Genomic DNA, 14,982 nt, shown 5'->3' on the forward strand with positions numbered 1-14,982 from the left:
ATATATATATATATATATATATATATATATATATAATATTATGCAAATATGTGTACGTAGGTTTAATATCTTTTTATCGATCAAAACATTGCAAATAACACCGATATGTAAAAAGATTTCAAAATCTGAGAAACGCAATACTGTTTTATATTAGAAAGAACATTTGGCATTCAAAAGTATTTTTTAATCTTACACTTACAAAAACTTCCAAAGACATATCATAAAATTTTCCGATTATCAATTGGAAATCAATATTAAAATCAATAAAATTCGACTTTAGCTGGATTTTGCATCATATCAAGGAGCCTCGTAAGCTGACTTGCTCTGCAAAAATAAAAAGAGGAAAGAATAGTAAAAGATTAGCAATAAGATCACACAGCGTTCACAAAAATAAAATATTTAAACAGATAAGTTGCTATGAAAACAATCTGCAAAATCTGAAGATTACATTATCATGTTGAAAAATTCGTATAATAAAATACAATTATCTGAAAGAAAAAAATATATCGTATAGGTAGATATAATTGTGATTCTCTACATCTAATGTCTCCAGGTATGAGATCGCAATATTCTTAATTAATTGATTTAAAAGTGCAACAAGCGCGTTTCATCTTTGTGCGCTACAGAGTTACAATCGAAAATAAAATGGAGAACTTCACAAGAGTGAAAATTAAATATCTTCAACACAATTGATATATGCGTGAAACATGACGCAGTATTTTATGTTCAGTGTTCCAAAGTGAAAATTTCAAGTTACTTTATATCTCTAGTGTTGTGTGTGCTGTGTTTTTTAATAACATTTTATTATTTTATAATAGATATTAATCAATAAGTTTATATTAATTCGGAAAAAAAGTGTTAATTGATGTGATATATCTTGAAATATATTTTATATTATCAAAAATTTTGTTATGAATTGACTTTCCACTATTATTCTAATTTTCCTTCATTTGATGGACTTACCTCTATTGTGAAAGCAAAATAAGTAATGAAAAATGAATAGAGTGCATAAAAAAGAACTTTTGCAATATATATATATAAATATTTGTTTATGTAACTGTTTTTACATTAATTAAGGTAATTTTAATTCTAGACGTTTATTGCCCAGCAATGATTTAATTTTTACATGATTTATATTTGTACAAGATTTTTTACAGTTCTATGTTTCAATACATAGCATGTAGCACTGACATATAAGATGCAGATGCCTTCAGAATCTGCGAAAAAAAGATATAATATCAATTTTATTATAAATTAACAATTAAATTTTATTTTATAATCACACGCAGAAAGATAGCATAAAAATAAATATATATAAATATAATAAAATACATAATAATAATAAAAATGCATAAATATAATATATAATAAATATTGTAATAAGAATTCGATTCTTTACAAAATTCTTACTCATAATAAAAGTTATTAATTAAGTTATAGTGATACTAGTAGTACCTAATCCTAGAACACACATATAGGTGTGTCTCCCAGACCCAATTCGCTTGCTCCATATATGAAGAAAAGAAGAATTTTATTTTATAACTTAACAATATAAAAATTGTTGGCATCACAACTTATGTAAGTAGATTTCTAAATCTCAAAACTTCAAAATAAAAAAAGAGAGTCTAAAAATATTAATCTAAACCAAAGTTATAACCTATCAAAGTTACAATGGGTCTTTCAGACCCATAGCGTGTTTTCAGAATATTTCGGAAGGTGTGTTCTAAGAATTAAGTATTATATTTAAATCGTATTACTGCTATCGTTAAGGAAAACGGAAATCTCAAAATTCTTACACTTGTAAAACCCTCCAAAGATAAATCTACGAATTTTCCGGCTGTCATTGTCAATTCCTTCTGCGATCTCATTATCAATAACAACAAGATTTTGCTTTCCTTAGGCTTTAACTTGTACCAAAATGAATTGTATGCCGCCCGATTTATAGACTTGCTCTAAGACAAAGTGAAAAATAAAGTATTAAAAAATTTATAAAGTATATTCGCCCTTACGGAAATGAATTATTGGAAAACCAATAATCACTATTGGATTTTAATAATGATTATTCGCTCTTTAATAGTGAGTATTTATTATCCAATAATCGGATTGTTCGCAATGATCACTCCTCAATAGTTTTTAACGGAATGATTACTGATTCCACTAGTCGGATTATTTACAATAATCATTTCCCAATAGCTTTTGACGGAGTGATTATTGATTCCATTAGTCGGATTATTATGTGCAATAATCATTTTCCAATAGCTTTTGACAGAGTGATTATTGATTTCTTAATCAAATTATTTAAAACAATTATTTCCCAATAGTTTTTGACTAAGTAATTATTAATTTTCTAATCAGATTATCCGTAATGATCACTACAGCGCACTATCTTAATAATTATGTATATAAATTGTTATATTACTGGTTTTCAATATTTAGAACTATCCATAATAATGACTATTTAAATAAACTGCGTCGAATTATAATTCATTAAGCCCATAATCAAGATAATGCTATATCAGTAATCGAAGTATTTGCAATAATCATTCTTGTAGTCGAACTATTCGTTAGAGAAATTAAACTAAAATTTTTTAGATTTGTTTATGAAACTAAATAGTCACGTATATTTTAACTATACATGAGCTTTTTGACAATATCTATTGACCAGATATGTCACAGTTATACATCTAAAAACATTCAGGATTCGTGGGTCGTCAAAGAAACAATTCCCATATGATCGCAGAGGTCAAACAACTAGATGAAGTACAGCTTTGGATAGGTGACAGCTGGAGAGCATCGTGAAATTAAATCCCGGTTTCAGAAGGAAACATTTTTTTTCATAATTTTGTCGTGTATATTCTGTAATATAATGCTAAACACTAATATTTATTTTATATATATATATATATAAATATTTCAAATGAAAGTGGAATGGTTTCGAGGGGGACATATTTTGATCGCATTGTTTTTTTTTCTAGATGGAGGCGCCAAAAAGATATAAAGGTCACCTCCACTTTTTTAAATGGAATTATATTATATAACTTCGACAATCGTACCTTAATATTTTATGAACAGAATAATGAGATGAATCAATTGGTGAAAAGAAAATACATAGTTGCTTAAAAAAATATGTATGCAAAATGAATAATTTTTAAAATAAGCAACTATGTGTTTTCTTTCCATCAAATGATTCATTTCATTATTCTGTTAATAAAAGTATTAAGATACGATTATTCAAAAAATTAATAGTTTACGAGTTATTTAACATTTTATGTCAATATGTGTCACAATAAAGTATAAAATATCTCGTAAACTATTGGTTTTTTTATATCTCCATCTGAATACTTTTACATACGGAATAATTAGAGAAATCATATTATCTAAAAAAGATTAAATAATTCCATTAAAAAAAATAGAAGAAAAAAATACGTCCTCTTCGAAGCCGTTCCACTTTCATTTGAAACATTTTTTTATATTACCAAAAATAAGCGAAATATTCAAGATGTTCGATTTAAGTGGACCTCCCTCTGCGTGTGTGTGTGTGTGTGTAACAGTAACAATGAATTAATTATTTTTTTCAATAATTATCTAATAGTTTTCCCAATAATCTAATAGTAGCTCTTCTCAATAGTTTACGAAAAAACTATGACTGAATAATCAAATATAATAATTTCACTAATAGTCCATTTCCGTAAGAGCGTTCGACAATTCTGTAAATGCGACAGCTTAATGTTTATTTCTTCGCATAAATCAGCTATTTATTTCTCACATCATATCTATTATGAAATCCTATTATACATATCTATTATGAAATATAAAATGACCAAACCCGATATGGCCTATTTAAGCGTTGCTGAATCTAATTTGAAAACAGGTAATCAGATTTAATAAAATAGGAAACCCTTACTGAACATTAATTGAAAATATGAGACACATTTTAATTTTTACAGGTACAGTAAAGATTTAAATATTCAAGTAAATATGAGCAGCAAGACTATATTAAGTACTAGGCCATATTGGGTACAGTTAAACCTAATATATATAAAAGCACAGGCAATAGAAAGAGTATAACAGATTTCAACCTACCAGAAACAGTGTTATACCTACACTGCGTAATATAGGATTTGGTAGGATAAAATCTATGTTCCTATTCCTATTGCCTGTACTTTTCATTATGCATTAAGCTTTCCCTTACGATATGAAACTGATCTTTCTCTTCTCTTTTTCTCACCTTGGAAGTGAGATATTCGCCACTGAAGCAAAGTATAAAAGCTTCTAAATTCACGACAGCGTAATAAGGTATAATCTTTACCATCAGAATATTTCCATCATGAGTGCCAAACGACTACGATTCAGAGACGAGATCCTTCGAACAAATCGCAAAATTCTGTTTGAAACGAGCTTGTCAGGTTACTCACAGTTACAATTACGAATCCGAGGAAGCAAATAACGAATGTGTTTAAGAGAAATTGCATCAACGCCATATAACAGAACACATCCTCGATACTGTCTGCGAAGGCAATAATCCTTTGATGTCTACTCACGATAGATCTCAATAAGATTATACGCGAATCGTATTCGTTCTTGGTTACAGGAATTTCCAGCAATTCGTGACATACTATGTCAATCTGACCAGCAACGTGAAGTATCTAAAAGTGATGATTTAGAATTGTCCCAAAGGCTATAACCTGTGAACCTCTAGGGTGCGCACATTAAGGATCTGTTAACTCAAATATTAGCACTCAAATTCCTCTGATGATATAAAACTAATTTTCGTTGTAAAATATAAAGATTTATTAAAATATTAAGACAATCAAATAAAATATAGCGAACGAAAAATTCGGGCACTGAAATCAGCTAACACGTATTCACCCGGGAGTAGTCGCGCTACGGTCATTTTGCCGTACTCTTCCGTTTTCTATTTATTAGCACTGTTATATTTTTACCTTTATGTAAATGTTTGTTAAAGTTTTTTCATATAGTATGCGAAAATAGATGACGTAAACACGCTTATATCTACATAAAATTTGATATGTTTGTAACGATCGGTCTAAAAGACCGTAGCGCGCGCACTTACGTTAATCTTCTTTTTCTTCTTTTATTAGCTTTCGTAGCCAGCCCGGCTGCGATCTGGCCGTACTACTAGTTCGAAAATGCAGGTAAATAAAAAAAAGGAAATAATCATGAAAAAGCTCGGCAGCAAAAATTAAGAATAATGCAACACCCGCGCCGAGACGGAACACACGCAATAGTACGTAAACTCATTTAGTGTAACTAGTGTTTGTAATCTCATTTTCTTATTAATTATTACTTATAGTAATTATAATCATATATATATTCTAGTTATAATACATATATGTGCGAAAATATATTTCGGGTAAAATGACCAGGACGCGCCTATTAACATTAGTTTCGAGATGTGCCTACTCCCGGGTTAATAATCACCATGATTGACGAGGCACTTCTTCCATTGTGAAACCAGACGATGGATGCCCTATTTATAAAGTTCTTTGGACTCGAATCGAACCCACTCGCAAACAACCATCTACACTGCTGCGTTTGACGGAAATTTCTTGCCTTTCAGATTTTCCTTCATGTCCCCAAAAATGTGAAAATCGCATGGCGACAAGTCTGGGTTGTAAGCCGAGTGCTTCAGCATTTCCCATTGAAATTGTTATGCAATTTCCACATCTTTGGAGACCTGTATCTCGATTCTGTAACTTTTAACGACAGTGTCAATATTATTATATTGTCGTTGCGCAGATATTATACATGATAAAAAAGCCAATGATAACATAATGATATCGAACTATAGTTAAGAGTTACGGAATCAGGGTACTAAAGAAGAATCTGAAAGGCAGGAAATTACCAGACGTAGTAGTACAGGAGGCTATATTTGCGAGTGAATTCGATCCCAGTCTAAGGAATTTTTATGAACAGAACATCTGTCATCTTACAATAGAAGAAGTGCCTTGCCAATTACGATGATTATTAATATGTTATAGTTGATTTCAATGTCTAAATTTTTCATCCGCTTTGTTTCATTTGACTACCCTAATAGTATCGCGTGTATTGATAATGCTAATATAACATTATATTAACGTTTAAAAAAATTATATATGTAGGTATAAAATAATAAATATCTCTACAGCACAAAATATTGCAGCATCGTGGTAATATTTTAATAGTGCGCAATGTTGTAATTTTAATATTTTGCAAGAAATATTAAAATATATATATTACTGCCCATATAAGTAAGTACGCGATCCCGCCACGAGATGGACACGATTCTTATAAGAAGAAAACACCCAGAAGTTCTATCAGAGAAAGCGTATATAGTTGATAAATCTCCTGGAGATTCCCAAGCTCTTTCGAAGTGTGCCTTCTGGGCCTCAAAAAAGATGTTTTGCTCATAATTTTATCGTGTGTATTTTGGAATGTGATACTGATAAATAATATTTTAGCAATAAAACTGGATAAAATATTGCATAATGTTGCAACAATATATTTGCAATATTTCTCTAAACATTGTGGTAATATTACAGACTATTGCAGCAAGGTTCTATTTTAGCGGACAAAGGAATATTTTAGTGCAATATTGCAGTAATATTTTATGAAATATTGCAATCCTTTAAAGTAATATTGCTGCAATATTTCGTGCTGTAGGAATAAAATAGTGATTAAAATTGGGCTTTGTCAAGAAAAAACGCAACATTCTTTGGTACGAAACCAACTTACTAACGTTACAATAAGAGCATTCAACATTCCCGCTAGAAGTGCCAATGTGAATTGCACAAAAAATTGCGTAACCACAACAATTTCATAAATCGGCGACGCATCAAACTCAGACGGCAGTTTCATTTTGACAATAAGCTGCTTCTCTTCGACAAGTTGCTCAGAGCCCATAGTCTTTTGAACGATCATGTTACCTGCCCCAAATAAAAGTAACACGACAGTGTATGTACCAATGCTGTATTTTGAAATTCGATGAGACAAAATCGCTTTGCTTATCATCGGCTGCATCTTTGAATGATTAGAGAAGCACTCATTCCAATCTTCGGCAATTCTCGCAAGCATGTCATGAATGATACTGGATAACATGTAGATATATAAAACAATATATGTATACAAATAATTAGTATATAACCTAACTAGTAACAAAATTTCCAAAAAAATTATAAATTATAAATTAATTTTCCAAAAAATAAAATTACATTTGGAAAGATCTTAATTTCTATTTAAAAAAACGTATCTAGGGCAATAATCTATCGCGACGTAATATACTCAATATTGAACTTTTTACGATCAAGTATCAAATTAACTAACTTTTTCACAAATTAACATACTCAACTTTGAATTTGAAAAAATTCGGATATAGCCATAAATATAAAGAAATATTTACGTGCCCACCCGTCCCTTGTTCGTCAGTTGACAACATCTCCAACGAGTCTTACCGTCCGTTCAGCCAAAGGAGGCTCATTTTTAGAAACAACAAGCTGTTCGATAAACACAGACTCAAAGAATCCATGAGATTCGGCAGAGTATCGGAACCGATATGAGTGAAGAGATGCCAGTACTGTAAGAACTGCCAGATGGCCATCGTCGTCGTCCAAACAATGCGCATTAAGAATCTGTATGAGGAATGTGGCCAAACGCCAATCAGCCGTAAAGTAAATTCCATCAAATTGTCAACAGTGCTCGTAGGTATCATCTTTTCTTTCTTTATCCGTGCTTCTCGATTAATTGACCGATTCCAACAATTGTTACAGCCGCAGTTACCAGCTATCTTTCCCGTTTAACCGACGTAGATTCGCAATTCTATCGCGATTCTTGTAGAAAAGAAGATAAACCTCTTCGTATTGTGACCAGCCGTAAGTCACGTGCTCGCGTATTCCAGACAATAATGTCGGATAGAACCGCGCAGCTAGCTAAACGCTATGCTACACCATAAAAACTTTTCACTAGATTGACTTCATAGAAGTAGCGGATAAAGTGCTGCTTTATGCAGAATGACTACTGTCCAACTGCAATTACCAAAGACCATTATATAAAGCGCACGTAAATGTGTAACGACTACTTTGACGATCAGAAAAGTAGCGGAGAAAGAGACAATTAGAGGTAAGAGCAATCACACGTACTCCGTGTATTATATTGTTCGCGATATCACAGTCGAGATCACGAGACGTTTGCTTTAAAAATACACAACCGTAATTTATCAAATTGTTCCGCGGACAATCACGTGGAAAATTAAAATACAATTGTTCACAGATAATGAAATATAATGGTCAACTATAATAGTTCAATTTGTTGCGTTGCGTCAGCTATACATCATGGAGGACTCGCTCGAGCGACACTGTCGCACGTCAGTCACTTGATCGTTTCACTCCAACACAGGTTAATATTTCAAGACCATTTTAAAAATATATATTCGAGATTAATCAAACAAAATATAAACTTCATGCTTTGTCCACAAACAAACACATATTATATATTTTTCTCCTTCTTTCTGTGTAAATGTAACTTCTGTGTGAAGAAAGAACTTTTCAGACAGTATCCCTTCGACTTTGAATGAAACTGCCGCAGTATAAGTAAATAAATATCATTGAGTTAGCATGAATTTACGGCTGTGAGAATTCCAATATCTCCGGTTCCACGATGATGAAACGTGACAATTTTACAACGCGCATGTAGCGGCAGCGGCAATCGTTGCCTCCGCTCCTAAAGTTACATCGCATAATAAATTTTATCCGTATCAGCGGCAGTGGATGTGTCACTTCCGAACGAGAGCAGACGAAAGATTCGGTCGTATCTCATGTAAATGTATGCACTACAGTCGTCGTTTTGAAGGGAAGCGTATCGCGCAAAACAATCCTTTCAAAAGAACGCAATGATGAATGTCATTCCCGTTACGTTTCTCCAACTTTCAAGTGAAAATAAGAGGAAAATATCGTGCATGTATCGTAAGAATTGTAATATGAATGTCCTCGATGAAAATCGACTCGATTCCATGCTCGACGAAAAATTGCAACGATATCTCCACGCTACATATTTTGCTGCACATTTTGCTGCACATTTTGCAAGTTGAGCAGTTTTTTCGCTTGATATTATTAAATTTACTTTTCGAAAAGATAACCACTCGAAAGGATAAATCGTAGATAGGTATAGCAACTTACAGATATTCGCTGCTCGTTTCAAAGTGTGTTATAATCATTCCTATAAATCATCCTTGCAGTTAAGTTATTGCAAATTGCAGACATTTGGTCAGCATCCGCGGTCTCATAGGAAATCATGATGCCAGCAGGTAAAAAGGTGTTGCGGACAAATACGAAATAATGCGAGCCATAAAAATTTACGCGCGCTTTGGGACGCGAATTTCAGTAGAAAAGCAAGATTGAACAATATCAACAATATCAAGTAAATGAGAAAATGTGTTTTATTCATAAATCTAAAAAAAGTCAGCGTGCATCTGTACTGAATACAAAAATTTCGAAATGAATATATTTCTAAATTCTGTACATATTTTTGTAGTAAAATTATACTTATTTTAAATCTAACTGTTAAACTTTATATTTTTCAACATAAAAATCAACTTTTTGAATTTAATGTTTAAAATTTCAATATAATTGAGAGAATCATAATCTTTTCCTAATAAATTATAGAGCTCGAGTTTTAAAAAATCTGATTAAATATAAAAAATAGAGATTTTGAAAGGGTATCAAAGGATATTATTTTATAAAAATGACATAGGATATACCACAGCTTCATATTTTTGTTATATAAAAATTTAACAATATTTCTATTTTAATCGCGAGTGATGATACATTCCGTAGAACTTTTAAGATATTGAAACCTCAAGAAAAACTAAATAAAAAATTTTTACTTAAGGAAATTAAACCTTCCATTGCTCTCGCTCAGCAAACAAACGTTAGTGCTCTCGTATGAGCATCGCGTCCCGTCTATTGTATCATTGTATTAGTGTAATGTTCAGTGCAGTGCCAGTCACTAAAACACAGTCTTGTAAAAGCCAAAGGCCTTAAAACATCGATTGATTCTTCGATCTGTAACAGTTACTCAGATTTGACAACAATATAATTGTACGTATTTGCTCTCATCATGAGCGTTTGCTTCATAGGGAGTAATGGTGAATTAAAGAATTTTTACATATCGCCGCCATTATCTAAAAGAATCTTGAATCTAGAGAAAAGTTGTGGATTATTACTGCGGGAAAGGACATAGGTATATAATACCAAAGGTAAAAATCACATTCCATGATAATAACTTGGATGATACATATTTATATTACAATTCGTTTCTATGTATAAAAATATAATATAATATACAAATTGATCATTTATACAAACTCTATCAAAAATAGTAACAACAACTATTACGCAAGTACTTTAGAAATATTTCTCCTGTGTCCAAGAAAAATTTATTTTATAAATTTACAAAATATAATAAACATTTCTCGTAAAAAGAGAGAACATAAAGATATTTTCCATATCTTCATCAAATTAATGTGATTGTCACCAAGTGTTATTTTCCCATTTCAATGATACACACAATAAATATTATCCCAACCAAGGATAAATCTTGTAAATTGTTCTAATGATCAAAGAATTATATATATACAGAATGTTAAAAAACCATTCAACATTTATATGATAGATAATACACACCATGTGCTGAATAAAAAAGCCTTAATGACCATAGGTCGAAACCTCAATCGTTTCTGAGATATAAACAATTTAAATCTTCACATCGTATATGATATATATAAGAATAAGTTATGTAGAAAGCAATAAGTTATGATACCAAAAAAAAACAAGCATTAACATACAAAATTGTTTAAATTTTAGCTTTCGACCTATGTTCACTGAAGCTTTTTTACTCGGTATGGTACTGAATCATTTTTTAACACGTTATATATGTATATTGATATGTATAAAGCCACAAATCGGTATGTACCTATGCAGGAGCATGGATGAAAAGCTAGATCGTTTGTTTTTATCAGGAAATTAATCCGTATAATTGTATTGATTCATTCGAATGGAAAATAATTGCACTATTCGTGTAGCGTATTTCAATGTTTACAATTATATTGTTAAACCAACACGCGATCAAAAACATAATTACGATACGTCCATGCATTTCATCGAAAAGCGTTTCAAATATTGAACGATAAAACAATATAGACCATCGAATATTTACGTAACCGATCAATCAATGAGTTAATCGATTAACATTATATATTTACATGCCGTTGTAAGCTGGCCCGCCGCCACCCTCCGGCACGACCCAATTGATGTTCTGACTCGGGTCTTTAATGTCGCAGGTCTTACAGTGAATGCAATTCTGTGCATTGATCTGCAATCTTTCGCCATCTCCACTTTCCAGCGGCACGAACTCGTAGACACCTAAAATCAGTTGCACATACACTTGTTTTTAAATTGCAGAACAAACTGCCCTCACATATTTTCCGATGGAGGGTTAGAGATACATCCAGAAACCACCAATCTCCTAGCTGCTCGAAAATTATTACTAACTCTAATAACATAAGTAACTAACTTATGTGTTCTTGTCAATCCGATTTATGTATTCTTGGAAACCGTTTGACTGCTCTATGAAAATGCTAATAATGTCGCAATGCGCAGGATGATTTATTCAGCGCAATTTATTCAGCAGACACATATATCCTCAACACTCTACGGAGTGAGATTTACGTCGCGAAGGTCACACCATGCCCTCAGCCAGACAGTCGATAACCTGGTCCCCACTATCTTCCAGACGGCGCAGCAATTCTATAAGGAAGCTCCCAGAATTCCTCTCTGATACCCCGACTCGCCAGTTCCATGAAAGGAAACAGGAAGACGCATCCTAAAGACGCGGAAAGGAAAAGCATGGGAACGAAGAAAAAATACATCGTAAAAATCAAAGGTAGATGTTCAAGAAATAATGGTAAAAAGGCACATAAATTTATCTGATTCGAAGATGTATATATGATACAATAGGATATATACGATGTCCGCAAAATCATAAAGTTTAAATTAAAAAAAACGCCCATTGTTATAATGTTGTAGCATTGATTATAATTTTATGTAAACAGTATATAACTTTGTATAAACAATATAAATTTAAATTAATAAGATTTTGAAGATTTAATGGAATAATAAAATTGTTCTTGTCAATTAAATTTCATGTAAATTTTATCCTACTAGTTTAATTTAGCTCTAGAATTTCACAAAAATTAAATTTTTTAAAAGATATTTAACCGTAAAAAGATTACGGAAAGTTAACTGTAAAAAAAAGTCAAACTTATATTCATTGACAATTTGTAAATTAATTCATAGGTCATGATCATTCGTTTATAAGAACATAGGCTTAATATCATTTTATTATAACACAATAATTCTTTCATTTCTAATTACATGTTTCTATCTAATTGCATCCTTCACGTCTATACGATATTAATTTTTTGAATTACGAATGTATTGGTTTTTAATTCCTCGTATTACAGCAACAACATCTGTTTGACTTTCCACGAAATTATATCATTAAATTTACATTAATTATAGTGACTCTGTATGCCTTGTACATACAGAAATTATATTTTATCGTAATTTTAACGTTAAACTTATATTTAATAGTAAAGTAAAAATATTCAAATAAAAAGTAAAATTTTTGAACATTATCAGATTAACAACTAATACAAATATTATAATTAATTTCCTTTATGAGAAAAGTACTTATTACTTATTAAACGTAATTATTAAATTGTTTATTACAAGTAGCAATAATTACATCAGCGAAAAAAAACAATTCCTGCGCATCTAGCGATCACAACTGATGGATATGTATTTGGTGATGTAACAGATTCGCGCTTTTTCGACTATCTTTATCAATTAATATTTCGTTAATTATTGCAAAAATTGCAAAATAGCACAAAACTTTTAAATTCAGTTTAGTCCACTCTATTTGCCCACGAGCGTTATCGGTAGACTTATCAAACATCCTGTATATGTACATGTATAAAATACATACTTTACTATAAGCAAATTTAAAAAAATTGTTAATAGATTTGATTATTGGAGCATTTCTATTGTTGCAGGATTAATACAATAGGGAGATTCTTAAGGAATAAAGAGAGAAGAAATAAATCGAAGGTGAGGTTGGCTGGGCTGCAGGGCGTTGTTCGATTTTGGAGATTGAGCTTGGTCCGGGGTTGTCTAGCCATGCGGGGGTTGTCCGGGTAGCTCAGGTTCAAGGACACAACGATCGATAAACCCCCGACAAGACTGGAAAAAGGGGGAGAGGAGGCAGACATGGCTCGAGAGCGGAAGTGGAAGGAACTGGATTGCCTACAGATTACGAAAATTTATTGCGAACGAAATTAATCTTTCTTGATAATAATACCCTTCAAATACTAAATAATTTTGAATGAGATAAATTTTTCGTGGAAAGCAAGTGAATGTTTAAACAATTAATAAAATTGTATGGAAATGAGCATGTTAAAAATTCAATAGACTCGCACAACAAATATAATACATTTACTTTTGCAGCAAATTTTAATGATAAATTTAAATTTAACTTTTATTAATAATATATAAGCAATTTAATGTTTGGAAAAAATGCAAAAAATTGCTTTAAAATTATTTGTTAAATATCTAAAGCTACGGTTTACTTGATACTACAAATATTTCGAAGCATTTTTTAATTAAGTATGATCAATTAATAAAATTCTTTCCTCCAATTGGTCAATCAAAAGCTTCAAAACATTTGTAACGCTAAGTGGACCGCATCCTAAAAATGAAATAGAGCACAAACAGTATAAAATTACGCAAGATAGATATATCAAACTCTGCAATGCGGTAAGTATATTACTTATTCAGTCTCATCATAATGAATAATTTTTCCGTCTGGACAGAATAATATCACTATTGGTGATATTGAGTACTTCCAGCAATTGATAAAAGGAAGATATTGTATGAAAAAAATATTACATTATAATTTTCAAATCATATAATCGAATGAATAAAAATAATCACGAAGAAAACTGTACTACATGTAATCGTTAATAAATATATGTGAGAAATCATTATTAATATAATAATTGATTAATAGTTTAAAAACAATTTTTTTAATTATTTATTTAATATAAACAACATTTTTAATATTTTTCTGTTTTATTCAGTAAATAAATTTGAATGTAATCTTGATATATAAAAATATTTGTTTTCGCGCATATATCCATTCGATGAATTTATACCCGCGAAAAAATATATATTTTTAGACTCGGAAATAATACATGAAAAAATATACGTTTATAGATTTATCTTATTCTCCATTTTTTTTATTTTAAAAATGTATTTTCATATATTTCTTAATATATTTTTTTTATTTAATATATTAATTTCTATCAAAAACTGTAACACTGAAAAATTTTAAATCTTAATATTAAAAAAAAAATAAAATATATCTACTCATGTGTGTGAAAGAAAACAAATACAGCTAAAAATTCACACAAAAACTAAATGTAAAAAAAAATTGAAGATAATAAGATAAATCTATAAACGTACACATTTTTCCATATATTACTCCTGAGTCTAGAAATGTACATTTTTAATAAAATAAATTCATCGAATGCCCGAGAACATAAATATTTTATATTTAGCAAGATACTTGACAAATATTCTGTTTAGGGGAATCCCCTCCAATGACCTTGACCTTGACATATATTGCCAAGATCATAACCCTGAGTGACCTCCAACAAGTTTTAGCCGTCGCTCGTTAATCGTTAAAAAGTTATTAACAAAAAAAGTTTGAAAAATAACATTTTCTTCTGCTATATATTAAACACTATTCTATATCTTTCCTTGCTTACGTAATGACTTTCCACGCAAAGCGACTTTCACCCTACCTCCCCTCCTGCTTTAGGGGCGTACGACTTTCACGCGAAGCGACTTCCACCCACTTCCCCCCCCCCCC

The 14,982-nt window shown here is 31.0% G+C and overlaps 2 protein-coding genes across 6 annotated transcripts in view; both read right to left on the bottom strand.

Moving 5' to 3' along the window:
* The window catches only part of LOC108762354 (uncharacterized), a 28,396-nt gene extending 20,688 nt beyond the window's left edge, over positions 1–7,708 (bottom strand). Inside the window, exons 1-5 of the mRNA XM_018509312.1 lie at positions 7,452–7,708; positions 6,736–7,087; positions 4,229–4,342; positions 1,797–1,952; positions 1,174–1,217 (exon numbers count right to left, since the gene is read on the bottom strand). Of these exons, the coding sequence (XP_018364814.1) occupies positions 1,174–1,217; positions 1,797–1,952; positions 4,229–4,342; positions 6,736–7,087; positions 7,452–7,708 (923 nt within the window). The remainder of the gene's footprint in view (positions 1–1,173; positions 1,218–1,796; positions 1,953–4,228; positions 4,343–6,735; positions 7,088–7,451) is intronic.
* A 2,747-nt stretch (positions 7,709–10,455) lies between these two features.
* Positions 10,456–14,982, bottom strand: part of Etf-QO (electron transfer flavoprotein-ubiquinone oxidoreductase) — an 8,820-nt gene continuing 4,293 nt past the window's right edge. For 2 of the 5 annotated variants that reach the window (XM_018509402.1, XM_018509401.1), the window contains exon 8: positions 10,456–11,414. In XM_018509402.1, coding sequence (XP_018364904.1) covers positions 11,251–11,414 — 164 coding nt within the window. In that variant the 3' untranslated portion in view covers positions 10,456–11,250. The other 3 variants (XM_018509403.1, XM_018509405.1, XM_018509404.1) reach the window with 3 other exon arrangements.

This window comes from Trachymyrmex cornetzi, unplaced genomic scaffold, assembly GCF_001594075.2.
Source record: "Trachymyrmex cornetzi isolate Tcor2-1 unplaced genomic scaffold, Tcor1.1 scaffold299, whole genome shotgun sequence".
Lineage (NCBI taxonomy): Eukaryota > Metazoa > Arthropoda > Insecta > Hymenoptera > Formicidae > Trachymyrmex > Trachymyrmex cornetzi.